Source organism: Schistosoma mansoni, chromosome 1 (genome assembly GCF_000237925.1).
Source record: "Schistosoma mansoni strain Puerto Rico chromosome 1, complete genome".
Lineage (NCBI taxonomy): Eukaryota > Metazoa > Platyhelminthes > Trematoda > Strigeidida > Schistosomatidae > Schistosoma > Schistosoma mansoni.
In genome coordinates, this window is record NC_031495.1 from 39871298 (window position 1) to 39892326 (window position 21029).

The 21029-nt window shown below is 34.5% G+C and overlaps 1 protein-coding gene across 1 annotated transcript; it reads right to left on the bottom strand.

Moving 5' to 3' along the window:
* Positions 1-16842: 16842 nt before the first annotated feature.
* Smp_200570 (uncharacterized protein) lies at positions 16843-17337 on the bottom strand (the record flags this gene model as incomplete). The annotated part of the gene is made up of 1 exon (XM_018794392.1): positions 16843-17337. One exon carries the CDS (start codon positions 17335-17337, stop codon positions 16843-16845), a length of 495 nt encoding a protein of 164 aa, XP_018648809.1.
* Positions 17338-21029: the final 3692 nt, after the last annotated feature.

The window sequence follows — 21029 nt, forward strand, 5'->3', positions numbered from 1 at the left end:
ATACTAATACTCTACTTGAAATTTTATGTATTTACTTTAATCATGTCTAAAAGTAGAGTACAGAAATGTCCGTCACTCAGTTAACGAGTTATGTATAAATTCTTGATAAACAACACAAATTGAACTTTTATTTATACAATGCAAATTAATTGTTTGAACAAGAAGAAAACAAAGTGTGATAGTATTTTGTTCGATTATCTCTTTAGGTATGGTTCATTATTCACCTGAATCGTGTCATTCACTTAGGTGAGATTCTGTTATGTTTGAAGGATTGAGCTTTCAGCCATTGAATAACAGCTCGGAATTCTTTTTCACTTCAATTCAGACAATCAGATAGTATTTTTAGCGTTCATAGGAAAAGCGCGTAGCTCGAGGTTTACTTAATAAGTGACTTCATCAGTCGGTTAAATGAAAATCAGTTTTGTTGTTGAATGTTATATAAAAATCCTGGTATTTCTTTTTCGAGATATATATTCCAAATGTTTGCTGTAAATCTTTTTATACTCCAGTGATTTAACCACTGACAAGTGGCCAAAATGGAACAAAATTTTACAGTTTATAACACTGACATACTTGATTAGACTAAAACTTATAAACTGTATATTGAATAGCATCCACTGCATAAAGTAGTGATACTAGATACTGGAAAAGTCAACTGTTGTTCGAACTTTAGCACCTGTTTAAAATTTCCATTTTGACATTTGGTAAATAAAGAAAGAACGGATCGAGCGAATAAACTTCATTGCAATTAGTTTTTCATCATGGCTCTACACTAATATATATATATGTTTTACAATAATAAAATAATACTCATCGAGTAGATACGTTGTGTAATAATTATATAATGACATATCGATTATAAACTAACATTGAGTAATTGGAAGAAAGAGGATTATCATAATCAAAGTAGTTATTTGAAAACCAAGCCGTTGAACGTTGCATAATCTATAAAAAATGGGAAGGAACTAACAATATTTTGATGAATGGTCAGTAATATAGTAGTTATGTAGGAATCAAGAGACGAATGTAGAGAATAAGTAAAATACAAAAATGGAAGGAATACAATGATTGTTTACCCAAGTTCTGCCACAAACTCCCCTATACCGATGGTCAAGGTAGCGAGAGTGGTTGTACAGACTTCTTTTGAATATAAAGGTTCGGTTTGTGAATATGGATTGCGATGACTTCAGCTATGTGCAACACGAGCTCGTAAACCATGCGGCAAATTTGATGGAATATGGTGGTTAACCTTGAAAGCTTTATTCAATTCAACTTGATGACCTGTGTCCACCAAGTGAGCAAGAATAGAACTCTTAATCACTCTTACCTGTCCTTTGCTCAAACAAGAGAGATGTTCCGTTATGCGATGACGGACTTTCCGAATTTTAGGCCCTGTATAACTGGCTCCGTAGGAGCAGTTGAATTGGTAAAAATCCATGGATGCGGCGAATTCAAGCAATCTGTCTTTATTAACCGTTCTTATTATGGGGCGGCTGTAGAAGATAGCGCCCACTCTGGCTGCATTGTGTTTTCTGTACCGCCTTTCATAACCTTTGAGTCACAATTCCTTCAGTAGCGTCATTCAGGAACAGTACTTTCTTTGGAACGGTAGGTACCCTTGTCCTACATGTGTTTGTCGATGAATTTCAATGGGTGTCCATTCCTACTAAGCAAGTCACGAATATTAACCAATTCATCTACAATAATGTCATCCAAACAAATCATTCTAGCACGATGAGTCAGTGTCTTTATCAACTTTCTTTTGTATGTGATTGGTATAGTACGATAAAAATGAGTGTATTGTTCAACTGTAAACTTTCTATGTATCCCTCTTGATTCTTACATAACTACTATATTACTGACCATTCATCAAAATATTTTGTTAGTTCTTTCTCATTTTTTATAGATTATGCAACGTTCAACGGCTTGGTTTTCAAATAACTACTTTGATTATGATAATCCTCTTTCTTCCAATTACTCAATGTTAGTTTATAATCGATATGTCATTATATAATTATTATACAACGTATCTACTCGATATATATATATATATATATATATATATTAGTGTAGAGCCATGATGAAAAACTAATTGCAATGAAATTTATTCGCTCGATTCGTCCCTTCTTTACTTATGTAAACATTTAGCTATTGAATTCTCTGCAAGCTGCATGCTCACTAGAAGACAAATTGTCAAATATTCCAGATATTTTAGCGGAAATATAAGTATTACTACTGTTTATTGACCTAAAGTTATCGTGTTACATACAGTTGTATTACTGTTTATACTATATTTGTGCTGGAATAGTTTAAAGTTGTTACAGTTACTCGCTAGAACTTCTCTGAGTTAGAAAATTTAGTTTTTACCATTCACAGAGTGTACATGGGATTATGACTTCATTTATTACGCACGATATATTAAGTCCAGTACTTTAAAGGTGGATCACAACTTCAGTGATTTGTTGTTAATGAGAGTGAGTTTAAATCGACTAATTTTAGGGTCATTAAGGTACATGTTGTGGTATCCTCGATTTCGATCTATGGATTAAATGACTTGTTAGTTGTCAACCAATATATGTGACGCTAAAAAATGACACAATCATAACACACTAAGAAATAAATTTCTGAAGAGTTTCTGGCATTGTTCTGTTAGCTGGCACTTAACGTCACACGAAAAGTATTCCAAAGTACTCATATATATTACCTTCAGGTTCAAAAATGTTGTATGAGTAACGCTTGTTGTTATGCAAATGATATTAAAAGAGTGAGATAGAAAAAAATATGTTTATTATCTTATCACAGTAAAAATATAGTTGATTCAGTTTTCACATAAGATGATAAAAAACGCCCAAATTAATTACGGAGTGTTACCGTTCACATAGATGGTAGCAACTAAACCTTACTTTCATCTGACACCATTGCTCCTCACCATTAACTTATTCGACAAAACACAAATATTTGAGGGTTATCTATCACAGTTTCAATCTCCCATAGTGTTATGTAAATTCTTATGAAACGGACTAAATATCAATGTCAATTTTTATTGTGCATTCATTTTCTTGTTAATATCAATAAATATTTTTTTGCTTATGTCCTAGGTGTACTTTTCTTAGTGTTCTTGGCACGTATATCTATGTAAATCTATACAAACTTCTTAAGATGACATTTTATAGTTTTGTTTGACTGTTTTAACAGTTTGTACACGCATTATTATTACTATTTGCTGTTATATCCTGTCTTCACATTTTCGTCACAATAACATCTTTATCGTTTGTTTAGTGGTATGGACTTACTAACATGGTTCTAAGTCACAGATTTTGTTAGGCTAGAATTTCTATTTCAATTTTCTGGTATTCTTATAAAATTCAAATATCTCATTATTTTGAAAAAGTTATAGGACAGTTCATTTCAGTCCATCGTAATTTTCTACAAGACACCTAAAAATTCCGAGGTTTATTTCCATGTGGATTATGAATATAACGGTCGTGACGTCTTTAAAATAAAAGACTTTCACATCATGATTTCCTGATTTTCAATAGTTATAAAAAAATTAATAAAAATGATATTTGTTGTAACTGTTGTCCTACTGCTAATACTTGGAACCAAAAATCGCTGTAATTTTCATGACGCAAAATAAGAGCACGGGAGACTGGTGTAAGTGAAGATTTTATTGGCCCTACAAAGTGCGTCGTCATCAACCAAAATACACTCATTTATACATAAAATTCAACACACTTTGATGATTAGTTAATAAATATCCAAGAGAAAATATACAGAATTTACCACAACAGTACGTGAAGTTCATATTGAGCTAATACAAAGAGTATTGATCTGAATAGGTGTCATCTAAAAATTCAAACCTACTTTATACTAAACAAAATGTTATGCTGAAAATAAAACCAATAACAAAGTGTTGCACTGTTATAAAATCATAACCTTGCCTCTAGAACGCATTTCAACATTATTATTTTCTGTCAGTTATGATTGGAACGTGTTAACAAATAGTCAAAAGTTGAATGTCTTAACCACCAAAACTAAAACTTTATTCAAGTATTCGGAAAACCCTAATGAACAGTGGGTTAACTAACGGGTTAATAATGACTGGAAATATACTCAACGTTGTGACATCAACTAAGTATACTGTAACCAGAAATCACGGTGATTTTTCCATTCAGTCAGTGAATTTTACATAGTATGTAATAGTTTTTATTAAAGTAATTAAGGGTGTGACTTTTGCTGTAATTGTATTCTTTCTCTACCGTATCTGGTCAAGCTACACGGGACTTGTTCATAGCATGCTCAAATTATATTTCAGTTGTAGAAAACTTTAAATCAGTTGTGAATTTTCTGAAGTAATTATTTAGTGAATAATGTTAATAGAAGAAGCTCTGACGCTATACTTAATTCTGACGGTTGAACTTTGAACAGTGTATTTAACCCTAAATAACTTGAGTCTTCAGTCTTGAGACGTTACATTTATCGCTTATAGGTAAGTCTATATCACCTATGTTTAATTTACAAAGTTTCTAGGCTTCATTGTGTGTAATGAGCTTATCTAAGTAACATGTCTAATCAAATCAAACATTAATTAAGATACTTTTTAATTTAAGTATCCTTGACTTTCATACAATTTAGTGTATTCAATATAATAATAATGGTTGGAGAAAGTAATAAATCATACAAGTTTAGTAGACTGATTTGTACAACACTTCCCTTCCTGTTATGTGCTCAAGCGTCCAAAGTAGAAAGATGACAATATGAAAAGGAGTAGCATTAATACCTCCTAGAATTTCATAACTATGCTGAAAAAAATACTCATCGAGAAAAAAAGTTTTAAAATATTCAGTCTCCATTCAAATTTAACATCGAGATAATGTGTGTTAGTAAGAAATATTGCCACTGAATCGTTTAAATCAATAAACAGACAATGTATCTAAGGCCATTGAATTAAGACCACTAGGTTTTCTATAAACTATGAATACCTAAATAATTTAAAAAATCGGTAATTATTTTTTTGCAAATATTAATTAATCACACATAACTGTTTGTACCTGTTTGATTGTTTCTTCTTGTTGTTGTTGATAAAAACTCATTTCAAAGTAGATGATCTTTAAACTAAATTACCTTAAGCGTACCATTACAATCAATATTTGTAAATGTATTAATAGCTAATTGAATGAGATATTCTGTATTATAAAGCATCTGAGAAAACCGCGCATGCTTTGTTAAAATTAAACAATGTGAAAAAGAGATATTCAGTCTAAATAGCAGAGTCATAAGTGTTTTAATGATGTAGTTTAGTAAAACGCGTAGAAATAAACTCATAATAATTAATACACCATATTGTTACAATCTGTCTGTAGCTCTTCTAGGTTTACTGCCGGTCCCGGACCCGGGTAAGGGATTAGGGTTGGGTAAGGGGTCATAGCACGATTCCGTAGGGAACGAATTTGCTAAAAAATAAACAATGGCCCAAAAACATATGCACCGCCTAAACTCTTACCTGGAAGTTCAAGGATCTTCGTTTAGTAGAAGAGTTGTAACCCCTTATAATGTGAGTTGAAATTATTCGGAAGTCAGGAGGTCGACACCCCTTCTGACATTCAGAGCAACAATTAGAATAAGTATATAAAATGTTCGGATAATCTGAAAGACCAAGAGAATCAGTCAAACAGCTATGGAAATGAGGAGATACAACTTGGAAGTGCTCGAAATTCGTGAAAACCATGGGATCGAAGCTGGACAGAAAAGGCTAGACACGGGAGAGATACTGCTGTACTCCGGTTATGAAGAGGAAAATGCTCCACACACTCAGGGAGTTGCTCTAATGTTGTACAAACAAACACGAAACGCACTTATTGGATGGGAATCTCACGAACACAGAATCATCAAAGCATCAAACAAAAAAGGGAGGATAGAGTCACGATGTATGTTATCCAATGCTATGCATCCACCATCGATAGCAACAACGAAAATAAAGATGAGTTTTATGAGAGGCTGCAATAGATCATAGCGAAGTGCCCAAGAAACGGCCTCACCATCCTGATGGGAGGTCTAAACGCCAAAGTCGGAACGGACAACACAGGATATGAAGATATCACGGGACGACATGGACTGGGAGAGAGAAATAAAAATGGGGAGAGATTTGCTAATCTATGCGCATTCAATAAATTGGTTATAGGCGGCACAATATTCCCACACAAACGCATACACAAAGCTACATGGATCTCACCAGACCACACCACAGATAACCAGATAGAGCATATTTACATCGATAAAAAATTCCGAAGGACAATGGAAGATGAGAACCAGGAGAGGAGCTGAAATAGCTTCAGATCACTACCTGGTTGTGGTCAAGATGAAATTGAAGCTAAAGAAACACTGGACAACTGGACAAACAGCATTACAAAGGTTCAAAACAGCCTTCCTTAGAGATACGAACAAACTCAACGGGTTACATGCCCTACAAGATCTATTCAAGAAAGAAGAAAGTACTATGGAGGACAACTGGAAACGAATCAAAGAGGCATTAGCTTTAACATACCAGGAGGTGCTGTACCATATGAAGCATCATCATAAGAAATGGATCTCTATGGGAACCCTGGATAAGATTGAAAAAACTAAGAACAAGAAGACATCAATTGACAACAGACGAAGAAAAGCAGAGAAAGTCAGGGCAAAAGCAGACAACACGGAAGTAAACAATCAAGTGGGGGAGAGTATTGGATCTGACAAGCAGAAATACATGAGAGAACTAGCAATGACAGCAGAAAAATCTGCAAGAGAAGGGAATATGTAAGAACTATATGCCACAACAAAGAAACTATGTGCGAAACAAAGTAAACCACAGAGACCGGTCAAGGACAAACAGGGCAAACTATTACTGAGATTCAAGAACAGAAGAATGGATGAGTAGGATACTTCGAGAAACTCTTGAATAGACCAGCTCCATTGAATCCACCGGACAACGAAGCAGTACCTACGAACCTTCCCATAGATGTCACCCCAACAACGATAGAAGAAATCACTATGACTAACGGACAGATGAAGAATGGGAAGGTAGCGGTACCTGGCAATATACCAGCTGAAGCTCTGAAGTCAGACATAGAAGCAACTGCAGACATGCTCCATGTTTTATTAGGGAGGATTTGTGAGGAGGAACCAGTAACGATGGACTGGAAAGAAGGACACTTCATCAAGATACCAAAGAAAGGAGATTTGAGCAAATGTGAGAAGTGCAGAGGCATTACACTACTGTCAATAACAGGAGAAGTTTTCTACAAAGTATTGCCGAACCGGATGAAAGACTTAATAAACGCCCAACTTCAAGATCAACAGGCTAAATTCCGTAAGGATCGGTCATGCCCACACCAAATCAAGACACTACGGATCATCGTTGAACAACCAGTTGATTGGAACTCGTCACTACACATCAAGTTCATTGACTACGAGAAGGTGTTTGACAGTGTTGACTGGAGAACATTATGGAAACTTCATGGATACTATGGAGTGAGTATCTCAGAAGATTATCAACATCATCCGGAAATCATACGAAGTATTATAGTGCGAAATCGTGCTTGGAGGAGAGTTGACAGATGCATGGTGATTAAGAACCGAAGTCATAGAAGGCTGTCTACACTCCCTCTTCTTCTTTATTTTGGTGCTCGACTGGATTATGAAGACCTCGACATCTGAGAGGAATCACGGAATACAATGGACAGCTCAGAATCAACTAAACGACTTGGACTTCTCAGACGACTTAGTCCTCCTATTCCATATACACGAACAAACCTGGATGAAGACAACCAAAGTTGCAGAAGCCTCTGCATCAATATGCCTCAATAAACACAAAGGAAAAAGCAAGATTCTCAAATACAACACGGAGAACACCAACCAACCTAGTCACACTTCATGGAGTAACTTTGCAAGATGTAGAAACATTCACGTACCTGGGAAGCATCACTGATGAACAACAAGGAGGATCGGATTGAAATGTAAAGGCGAGGACTGGCTAAGTAAGAGCCGCATTCCTACAGTTGAAGAACTTATGGAACTCAAAACAATTGTCAATCAATATCAAAGTGAGAATCTTCAATACGAACGTCAAGACAGTCCTATTGTACGGAGCTGAAACGTGGAGAACTACCACAACTATCATCAAAAATGTACAAGTATTTATAAACAATTGTCTACACAAGATACTCAGCATCCGTTGACCGGATACTATCGGCAACAACTTTTTATGGGGGGGAAGAAACCAAATTCAAGCTGAGAAGGAAATCGGGAAAAGACTTTGGAAGTGGATAGGACGTACATTACGGAAATCATCAAAACGCATGACGAGGCAAGCGGTAACCTGAAATCCTGAAGGGAAACGGAAAAGAGGAAGGCCGAAGAACACACTGTGTTGAGGATTGGAAGCAGACATGAAAAGGATGAAAAGCAACTGTAAAGGATTGCTCAGGTTAGGTTTGGATGGTGATTGCTGGTGAGCTGTCAATGCTTCTAGACAAGGGACAACAGGCCTAAGTAAGTAACTATTGGTCAGTTTTTTTGTGTCCATATCTAATACTTTTATTTTGAAATGTGAAATCACTAATTAGATACACTTCACAGTTTTTGATGGAGTTTTGTTCTCAGAGCTATATGTTTTGGTCGTGAAGCTTTCATCGTTCTTCTGAACGACATCATCAACACAAACTTCAGATAGAAGTGATGATATCGTTCAGAATAATGTTGAAAGCTCCACAACCAAACCATCCAATTAAGAGAACAAAACTCTATCAAAAATCATCTGCTTGAGCTAAAAAATCTTCTCCACTATCTCAAGACTTCACATTTATACAACTGATGTAATATTTATTTCTAAAAGTCGATTTCACTTATTACAAGCAGTCTATTCTGTAAAAATAGATACTTAAAAAATGAAGAGTATTTATATAAAACATATAAACAGGTATTAGTTGATATGTTAGGTGAGGACTGATAATTTTGAAATGATAACTTGATCAAACCAATTGAGAATAAGAAAATCAAATTAAATGGATTTACGGTTGTTTTTTTTAATGATTAATCATAAAATTAACAATCCATAGTAGATGAAAGTACATAAATCTATAAATAATCAATTATTATTCTACTTCATATTGTCTCATCAAATAAATGAGAATATTATAATTTTTAACTAAAATAAATAAATAAATAAATAAGGTGATGAGTATTCATGAATAAAATAATGAGAATATAAAACATAAGTAAAGGGGGAATGGAGTAATAATAATAATAATAAAAGAATGATAATAATAATAATATTAAGGCTATGGTAACGATAATGATAAAACGTACTTCTTTTGTACGCATAGTTCTGGTTTGAGCTCATGGATGGTAAGAGCTTCGGCTATTTTTAAAAGTTTGATCCGAAGAAATCTTGGTAGATTTGAACGAATCATATAAACAACCTTAAAATCAGACTGTGGATTCGTCGAATGATTACAGTCGATTAGGTGTTCGAGTATAGAACTTCGAACTGCTTTCTTTCCACCATTGTAGAACCAAGCTGGTATATGTTCTCGTATCCGGGTTGAAAGCGAGCGCTGGCTACGGCCGATGTACCTTACTCCACAAGAGCAGGTGAACTGGTAGATGCACATGGAGGCGACCAAACGCGGAAGCTTATCTTTTATGGATACAGAAATTAAGTTCTTACTGGTGAAGGTTATTCGTAGTTTTGCAGCGTTAAATGTCCTTTTAATCGTTGTTGTTAAACGATTTTTAATTATGTCTGATGTTCGATCACCTTTAAATTCCAGACTTATATAAAGGCTTTTCTTTGGGACTGAATAACTAGGATTCCTATCGACGCTACTTCTGTTCATATTCTTCTCTATGAACCGATCTGGGTAGCCATTTTTCAACAAAGTTTTCTTGAGGAACGCTAGTTCTTCGTTGATGCATTCTGTACTACATATCCGATGTATACGATAGCATAAAGAATAAAAAATAGCATAAAATAAATAACCAAAGTATAGAACAGTTTTGTTTCTATCATACAATCGATCATGTGACTAATTATTCAGAAAAAAAACAACAACAATGTACAGTTTATGTGTTTGTATTTTATTGGTTTAAATGATTTCAAATATAAATCATTAAATTTATTTATTATAATAAAATACAAAAAAAGAAATTATTTGAACATGTAAAAACAAGATACCTATATTATTGAACTTAATGACTTTAAAATAAATTTTATATATTTATCTATCTTATTTTATTAGTGAAATAATCAATAAATATGAATCGATTATTTGACTATATATATATATATATATATATATATATATATATATATATATGACTGATACATATAATACAACTTTTGAATATACTTACTTTTTCATTTTAAAATAAATTCAAATAACAATAAAATGTCAAATTCACTTACGGTATTTAAATAAATTGAAGTTCTACAAATATGTATACACTTCTAAAATATCTCGTTAAATAATAAAGAAAAACAAAGATTTCTAGATTAAGTAAATGCTTTTGATGACACCGTATTCTGTGACCTGTAGTATCGGTTGTTATTGTTAAGCTCATATACTTTATTCTAGATTCTGGACAAGCTAATTCACCTATCCTTCATGAGTCATATTTCGGCCTTTTTAATTATTCACTTATTAACACTGACTATTTTTGATATGCATGTATATGTGTGTGTACACTTATCGTATTCGTCACATGTCTGTAATATTTTTGTCTATTAAAGACTCCCATTGTGAAAATAAGGACAACACATGTAAGCGAACAACTGTTTTCAATTAGATCGTCATCAGGCTTTACTCTAATATACATGAATATTTATACGAATATGTTAGACCAATTAAGGCTATTTGAGTCAATAATCACAATGAAATAGAATACGTCACCATAAATATTGATTAACGCTTGGTAAAAGTGAGTTTGCTTATCCGCCATCTCCAGTGCATATCATTTTTGCTTCACTCGCTTATATTTACTCATATGTTTATAACCTTCTGGCCTACGTCATTTGTCAATAAAACTGTAGCTGCCGCTTCTCTTTACCTTCTGATTTTACGCACCGTTAGGATTGGTATTATAACGGTTATCCAGTTGAACGATTAACGAAGCACGGCACTACAGACTTAAATGATTTAAGTGTGAAGATTTTATTGCTTCTCTCAACCGATTTATGAAGCTCTTTGTATATTTAAGTTGGAGGTAGAATACTGTTAGATTTGATAAGAGAATTATGCTACATAAATGATTTTAGAAAAAAACTCAGCTTATGTCAATTATTCAAAAACAAAATGTTAAATGAAACGTAACTGTAACGTTGTACTAAAGAAAAAACGATGTATTTCTTATGGTAGGTGATTATTCATGTTTCATAAGATTTATGTAAACTTCCGACAATGACCTAACGATCCCCTTTTTCTATTGATAAAAGCTTATGTTTTCTGATTGTTAATATTCATGAAATAGCTCCGCCTGTAGCCCATCCTGGGGCTACTGCCGGTCCCAAGCCCAGATAAAGGAGGATGGTTGAGCATGGGGTTAGCGAACCCATCCCGTGGAAAACTAACTAGCTAAAAAAACGCTAACCAGAAAAAAGTAAGTGATAATCATGAATGAATTTTAATGAATCACTCTTTTTATGATTAACTAATATTATATGGTCATTTAAAATTGGAAGGTGATAAACATATGGTTTACCGTGGTTTAAAACTTGTCGATCTAATGCATTAATTAGTACAAACTTTACTGAAATCAAAAACTTCAGGTTATTTGAGATCTATGATTGATTTCAAACAATGTAGTTTGTATCCTTTTGTTTCTTTTAATTTTTTGAGTTGCTTTAATTGAAACAAACTTGAGCTAAGGACAAACAATTTAATTTGAATGCGTTTCAGTTCAGTACACATCCTATTCAGTAAGAAGTGAGTTCATGGTCTGAAAAATAAAGTAAACATAGGGAAAAATCAATATGTAATATTATATTTAACAGACCAGACATAATATATCGTGTTTGTTGAAGCTATGGAGGTTGGTGAAACAATGATGTGACGAGAATAGTTGTAATTTTTATGTGAGTATTGAAGTCAATTATGAGGTTATGCGTAAAAAAAATTTAATATAAACTAAAATCTAAAAATACATTCTGTTTGCCAAAAAACTGATAAAATATCAAGTGTTCTTAATGTAATAGGCTTCTAGTGACTGATAGTTTACTTATATGATACCCCAAGAAGCCCAAACAGATTGTATATTGCTGTAAAATTAAATGGATTATATGTTGTTACAAGACCAAATAGTAAATAAGAAAGTAACATATAGGGGTATGTATTGAATGAGTTTTTCATTAGCCTTGTGGTTACGACTCAAGTAATCCATTCTGGACCATTATAGTATTATATTGGAACAAGTAGTAGTACAAAAAGTACTTAATGAGATAGAATTCCTCAGTTCGTTTTAAAACATTTTCTAGTAGCTACGAATGAACCAGCGTATGAACGCCGTGAAAGCCCGTGAACATACTTTAATTTGTGGTAATAGCATTATGAATAAAGTGCTCAGTTATGTACATAGTATTTAACACCTTATAAAAACATCATTATATATATATATATATATATATATATATATATATATATGCATTCAATACACTTGTCATTCTCATAGAGGGATAGTCCGCCATTTAGAAATCGTGAAATAGTCACTCAATCAGATCGAAAGATCACAAAACACTCCACTGACTGAGTTCATCTGATCTTGTATCACAAATTCGCCGTTTCAAAAAGAAGTAACATTGATATTGTCAAAATTCAAGGGTACAATGACTCCGAATGGTGTAACTGTTAAGGGCGGTGATCTGATTTGACTTACGTTATAGCTACTACCTTAGGTATCCGAAGAAAATTTAAAGGAATAGTGAGTAGTGATAGTTTAAGGATTCGTTGAATTACATCAAAAATAGCTTTGATAACCATTCGTGACTCATATCTTCTATTTCAGTCCATACAAACTGGTTGCTTAATTTTCATTCACTTTACCAGAACTTCAGTAATAAATATAATGCAGTTAATATTATCTGTTCATCTAAACGTATAAGATAATACAATATTACTTACCAAGGAATCTTCAAGAAACAATATTATTACAAACATTTCCATTTATTGTGCTCAATTTGTTTCATAATTTACAAGAGTAGTTGGATAAATCATACTATATTAAGTTGTCTGGGTTTTGTGGACGACCCATTCGTCATCGTAAAAAAGGACGAGCTGGAAAACACCTTCAATCTGATCTACAACGTTTTCGATGACATCAAGTTCACTATGGAACTGGAGTCAAACAAAAAACTACAATTCTTGGCCGTATTAATTACTAGAACCGAGACAGGAAAACTGGAGACTCAAGTATATTGGAAGCCAACCTAAACAGATTGAATTCTCAAATAAAGTAGCAACAACCCAAGAGCTCACAAAATCAATCAAGTATTTCTTTTATCTTTTCTTGATTTTACTAAATGTCTGAATGGGCATTTTCACTCGAGCAAAAAGTAAACCTTCAGATGATAGATGCTGAGAAATTATTTGATAAAATATCGACAACCAGTTATATGCTATCGGAAGTAAAACATATTCTCGGATTATTATGCTTTTTTAATCTGTAATCATTGTCCGGTTACTGAATAAGATTAACACACAAAGATAATGCCTTCATCCTACTGTTCACTTGAAAAAAATAACTATTTTAATGAAGAGAAGACCGGTTGGGGACAATCGTATGTAGTGAAGGAAAAATTACAGACTATCTCACTAAATTCTGATAACAATACAATGAACAGTTAGTTTGCAAATTAACAACCAATTGTCTCAATCTTCACTGTTCCTTCTGTAAATATCAGTTCATCTTCTCTAATTCAATTGTTCATGCATTGTCCCACCAATTGCGCTTCATTTCAGTTCTTTTCTTATCGGTCTTCTGCCAAAATACATTCTATGTCTGACCATCGCCATATACTACTGATGTCGATATAAGTAGACCACACCACACTATTACGAATTGCAACACTATGATGTATTAATTATTCTGAGTTCATTTCTACGTATTTTACTAAACTACGTCATTAAAACACTTATGACTCTGCTATTTAGACTGAATATCTCTTTTTCACATTGTTTAATTTTAACAAAGCATGCGCGGTTTTCTCAGATGCTTTATAATACAGAATATCTCATTCAATTAGCTATTAATACATTTACAAATATTGATTGTAATGGTACGCTTAAGGTAATTTAGTTTAAAGATCATCTACTTTGAAATGAGTTTTTATCAACAACAACAAAAAGAAACAATCAAACAGGTACAAACAGTTATGTGTGATTAATTAATATTTGCAAAAAAATAATTACCGATTTTTTAAATTATTTAGGTATTCATAGTTTATAGAAAACCTAGTGGTCTTAATTCAATGGCCTTAGATACATTGTCTGTTTATTGATTTAAACGATTCAGTGGCAATATTTCTTACTAACACACATTATCTCGATGTTAAATTTGAATGGAGACTGAATATTTTAAAACTTTTTTTCTTGATGAGTATTTTTTCAGCATAGGCAAAACTGTTGTACAATTGTCTGAACCATACAAATGAATAAACGTTTGATCTCTGGTCGAGCACTCACTCAAAAGCTATTTCAATAAACTAGATCGCGTGTAAACCATAAAATTTAACGGAAACAACGGTATACACTATTGAAAACATGTAAACGGTTTTTTAATATTATTGTTCTTCTGCGTTCATATTTGATTAAAATCAATCATTTAGATGAGTCTACCACAAATGCTAGTTATTGGTACTTCATACCCAAACATTTTAGAGTAACACTCAGGAGTATGTAAATAAAAATGTGTTGTTCTTTGATTATTACACGTGTAAAAGCACAACCTAAGAGCTCACCTGGTCTTTGCTCAATCGTAAGGTAAAAAAGATATACATCTAACTAAAGGACCAGTTTACTGCCCAACAGTTTGTTCCTTCCTACTTTGTGGGTATAAATATGATCAATAAGAACAGAAGATATTTATGTGTTACTAGTATTTGATCACAAGTGTCTAAAAACAATCACTTATGGACTTTAGGTCCATGAAGTGAGTGATTCAGAGGTTAGTTATATGGTACTGGATAAAGATTGAGAACTGACTGATGAGATAAGAGCGTCTCGTCAATTGTGTTGATTGAGATCTGTGTTACATTTCCCTAACAATCTTCTTCATTGACAAGCGATATTGTCTGAAATACGAGTATGCAGGAAGAATGCTAAGAGTGGCCGAACCAGGATTTTACACAAACCGCGAAATAATCAGACTAAATGGTAATAATAGATGTGGATTATCTGGTTAAAGTCCACTTGACTAACGGTCAGAAACTTTGGGTGGCCTGACTCAGATTCGTTCGTAAAACTACAGACCGATTCACTATTTATCCACCATTAAAACATGTGTTCTGAAATAAAATGCTTCTTTTTTTCTGTTTGTATACCTAATCTTTTCCACTACTGATGCTTTTAACATTTCTACTGCTGCGTGATATGACCTAAGAACGTAATTTCGCTGTGCTAAAGTGATATGGCAATCATAACATGTGGAAATATGTAGTGGGTGTTTTGTTGCAAATGATTGACTGAATGAAATTTAATCGAGTGTTTCAATCAGTTTCCGAAATGAGTTTATTTTAGATAAAGCAAAACTTGAGGGAAAATGGAACCAAGGTCCCCAAAATCTTTAGTCAATTACAAGTTCCAACAAGGGATTCTCGAAACAAGAGCTTTTAGCTTTTTATAACTTACATGCACACTGCTTAGACTTAATTTCATCAACAGGGAAAACACTCAAAGTTAGTTCCTTAATATGAGTGTGATTGTCACAATACTAAAGCTAAAATTAATACGTGACAATACACCTCTCTTCGAAGTCACCAGACCATATTTTAAGTTGAAATTAATATAATTTCATATCTTCATGATCGTCGAATTGACTACTTGAAAAAAAGCATTTCACAGCAAGATTTTTGAGTGAATCCTTAGTAAGTCCACATTTTGTAATTCATCAGTCATTAGAGATCTACTTCAACAGTTATGTTTCATTCTCTGTTGACGTACAGCTGTAGAAGTGAAATAGGAGAATTTGACAACTGAGTGATATAAAAAGTGCACCGCACTTGTTGACGTTTTACGATATAACCAAACCCAATATGAGTTAACTAGTGACCTCTAGCTCTTATACGACCAAAAAATAGTCAAAATCTAAGTTGCTTTATTTTCTACATACGTGAGTTTTTTAAAGACGCAAATATGTACGCCAGCTATGTGTTTAAATAGAGCACATTTAGATGTTTGGTATAACGACGATTTTTTTGCAGAATTATATTTAGTTTCTGTGAAGAACATGACTATAAATATTGTCGTTTTAAAACCAGACAAATTCATCTTGGTATTCCGAAAACAAAACATTTGAGTCAAAATGTAGAATACTTTTTAAAACTATATGACAGGGATGATTAGCTAGCATGTTTGGTAGCAAAATTTCGTGCTGTTTAGGAAACAGTCGGTACCAAATGTAACAACATCTGAAAAGCTTGTATACACTCTTAAATCATTATCTCTCTCAAGAGGAATATATTGTAATTTATGGTACTAGCTAGTGTAAAATATGTTGGCACTTTTATATATATATCCATGTGGTAGCAGTCCATCTTCTCCATTGTGAATACATAACTTTATCATCCTTTAAACGCTTTTATTAAATCCTAGGCAGTTAAAATATACCACCTATGAAGCTGGTTATCGGAATGACATTGGTTGATCTTACAGCAGTTTGTCTAGTTATTTTTTGAGTTTTGTTAACACTCCACTTTAGGCCCGGGTATACATGTAGGTTTTCGACATTGACTTTTATTTTTGGATATACAAACGTACATTTCGAAGGGTGGAATTGAGCGTGGTGACAAAAATGAGGGCTGCAGTGCACTTTTTGAGGTTTATAATCATATGGCTGACCAGTAGTTTCGTGTCGACCTCCTTCCAAAGTTGTTTTAGAATCGTATAATAAGTTAATTTTGTCATCATTCTTCAAATTAGAACTATGATGTTCTGTTAAGAATGGATTTCGGCATACAAGAATGTCGTGACCCAGGTAGTTATAAACAGTGAATTCAATATTATCGACTGATGAGTTGAGATCAAATTCATTTTTGCAACCGGGTAAAAACGATTCTTCATAGTATTTGTGTAGTTGGAAAGTTGACTTCATGTCATAACAACAGTTGTTAAGGTTTGATGCAAACTAACAAAGAAAATACACAAAGTACAGATTCAATATGTTTGTGACCAGATAGCCTTTAGAAATGGAATAGGAAGTCATTCAAAACAATTTAACCAAGCCTTGAATGTATCAGTAGAAGGTACTGATATCACGTGCTCAGATAAAGAAGTCCAGTGGTTCATTACTCATGAGAAAAATAAAACTTTGGATGTAAACGATTAGATCTCTGTTTTCGAACTTTCTCAAAAGGTGCTCTTAGGTAATCAGTTCCAGCTGGAAGGAAAAGATGCGATATAATTATGCCAATATAGTATATCATACTAATGTATATGATAGTAGAAACCAACTGATTTCCTTCCGTTTTCACTGTCTTTCAAGGAGATTTGTTTATGCGCTCACCTCCTAATGATAAATATGTGACGGTAAACGAAAACCAAAAATAAGTAATTCTGCATGTCTTCAACCTTGAAGCTGAGATTATTGGGTTTGTTTGACAAACCCTAGGTGAAGGAGCTCGGTGATGCATCCGTGCTTCGCATAAATTGCAATTACTATCCTGCTTCGATCAAACCGTTCTCAACACATCGATAACTCTTTTTATAGATATACCTTCGAACTCCTTCTTTCCTGATTTCTGGTTTGACTGTGTTTGTGATATTTTGATTATGACGATGTTATGGGCTACGCTGTTATCAAGTCTCGTATATGTATGCTATATTTGTCTGCCAAGGGAAAGGATATAGTTCCGTAGTCCTAGTGTGTTGTGTAATCTTGCTGGTTACACACGGTGGTCTCAGTCATGTTTGTAAGGCTAGAGACGCTTATCGACTGTCTACTAGAAGTACACAACACTTATCTGCTTAACTTACGTACTCACGTCTGTTGCCACTCGTCGAGGAGCACGGACAGCTCAAAAGCACTCTCCATCCGAACCTAACTTCAGTAATCCTTTCCAGTTGCTATTCATCCTTTCCAAGTCTGCTTCCAATCTCCGACACAGTGCGTTCTTCGGCCTTCCTCCTTTCCGTTTCCCTTCTGGATTTGAGGTTACTGCTTTCGTAGTCATGAATTTTGATGATTTCCGTGATGTGTGGGCGAGAATGACAATGATTGGTTGTCTTGATAAGTCAGACATTCGATAGGATGACAGGTGTTATGTGTTATATATATTCTCCTATCCTTATTATGTATTGACTGTTCCCTGTTGATGGACACTTAGTGATTGACTGTTCCTTGTGTCGGATTTTGGTGTGGAAATATATTGACGTTATAGTCAGGCTAATCTCGTGTTCTTGATCTGAGTTCTGTTGAAGTCCTGTAGAATAGACACTGGGTGGGAATCTAGTGTAGATATTCGTCTAAGGTAAATTAACGTCCCACATACGTGTAAGAAGTGAAAGGACTGATATAACAGAAACCCCTAGAGTTATAACCAGCATCCTCTCTTTTACGTTTATAACAATTGGCGACGGCATCCTTACGTTTATAACATCCGTAATGTACGTCCTATCCACTTCCAATGTCTTTTCCCGATTTCCTTCTCAGCTTGAATTTGGTTTCTTCCCCCCCCCCATAAAACGTTGTTGCCGAAAGTATCCGGTCGATAGATGTTGAGTATCTTGCGTAGACAATTGTTTACAAGCACTTGTACGTTTTTGATGATGGTTGTGGTAGTTCTTCACGTTTCAGCTTCGTACAATAGGACTGTATTGACGTTCGGATTGAAGATTCTCACTTTGATATTGGTTGAAAGTTGTGTTGAGTTCCATATGTTTTTGAACTGTAGGAATATTGTCCTTACTTTGCCAATCCTCGCCTTTACATTTGAATCCGATCCTCCTTCTTCATCAGTGATGCATCCCAGATAAGTGAAAGATCACACCTCTTCCAGAGTTTTTCCATCTACTGTTGCTGGGTTGGTGTTCTCCGTGTTGTATTTGAGAATCTTACTTTTTCCTTTGTGCACGTTGAGGTCTATTGATGCAGAGACTGCTGCTACATTTGTTGTCTTCATCTAGGTTTGTTGGCGTATATGGAATAGGAGGACTAAGTCGTCTGAGAAGTCCAAGTCGTTTAATCGATTCTGAACTGTCCATTGTATTCCGTGATTCCTCTCAGATGTCGAGGTCTTCATAATCCAGTCGAGCACCAAAATAAAGAAGAAGAGGGAGTGTAGACAGCCTTCTATGACTTCGGTTCTTAATCACCATGCATCTGTCAACTCTCCTCCAAGCACGATTTCGCACTATAATACTTCGTATGATTTCCGGATGATGTTGATAATCTTCTGAGATACTCACTCCATAGTATCCATGAAGTTTCCATAATGTTCTCCAGTCAACACTGTCAAACACCTTCTCATAGTCAATGAGGAAATTGTATAGTGACGAATTCCACTCAACTGATTGTTCAACGATGATCCGTAGTGTCTCAATTTGGTCTGTGCATGACCGTTACGTACGGAATCAAGCCTGTTGATCTTGAAGTTGGGCGTCTATCGAGTCTCACCCAGTTCGACAACATTTTGTTGAAAACTGTTCCTATTACTGACAACAAACTGATGTCTCTGTAATTCTCACGTTTGCTCAGATCTCCTTTCTTTGGTATCTTGATGAAGTGTCCTTCTTTCCAGTCCATCGGTACTGGTTCCTCCTCACAAATCCTCCCTAATAAAACATGGAGCATGTCTGCAGTTGCTTCTATGTCTGACTTCAGAGCTTCAGCTGGTATATTGCCAGGTACCGCTACCTTCCCATTCTTCATCTGTCCGTTAGTCATAGTGATTTCTTCTATCGTTGTTGGGGTGACATCTATGGGAAGGTTCGTAGGTACTGCTTCGTTGTCCGGTGGATTCAATGGAGCTGGTCTATTCAAGAGTTTCTCGAAGTATCCTACTCATCCATTCTTCTGTTCTTGAATCTCAGTAATAGTTTGCCCTGTTTGTCCTTGACCGGTCTCTGTGGTTTACTTTGTTTCGCACATAGTTTCTTTGTTGTGGCATATAGTTCTTACATATTCCCTTCTCTTGCAGATTTTTCTGCTGTCATTGCTAGTTCTCTCATGTATTTCTGCTTGTCAGATCCAATACTCTCCCCCACTTGATTGTTTACTTCCGTGTTGTCTGCTTTTGCCTTGACTTTCTCTGCTTTTCTTCGTCTGTTGTCAATTGATGTCTTCTTGTTCTTAGTTTTTTCAATCTTATCCAGGGTTCCCATAGAGATCCATTTCTTATGATGATGCTTCATATGGTACAGCACCTCCTGGTATGTTAAAGCTAATGCCTCTTTGATTCGTTTCCAGTTGTCCTCCATAGTACTTTCTTCTTTCTTGAATAGATCTTGTAGGGCATGTAACCCGTTGAGTTTGTTCGTATCTCTAAGGAAGGCTGTTTTGAACCTTTGTAATGCTGTTTGTCCAGTTGTCCAGTGTTTCTTTAGCTTCAGTTTCACTAATTCCTCATTTCGTTTGCTATTCGACTAGTCCTCTCAGTCTCTTCACATTGTCCAGACATTTTATCTTCATATATATTAAGTTTTACACTGGTTGTTATTAGTGGCATTGGCCTTGGGACTTCCGAAGAATCTCGGCTTTCATCATGAGTCGTCATAATTCTTCTTTCAATTTTGAGGTCGGAGTTTTAATGCTTCGAGTCTTTTAGGGAGGTTGTTTCCTACGGTTTG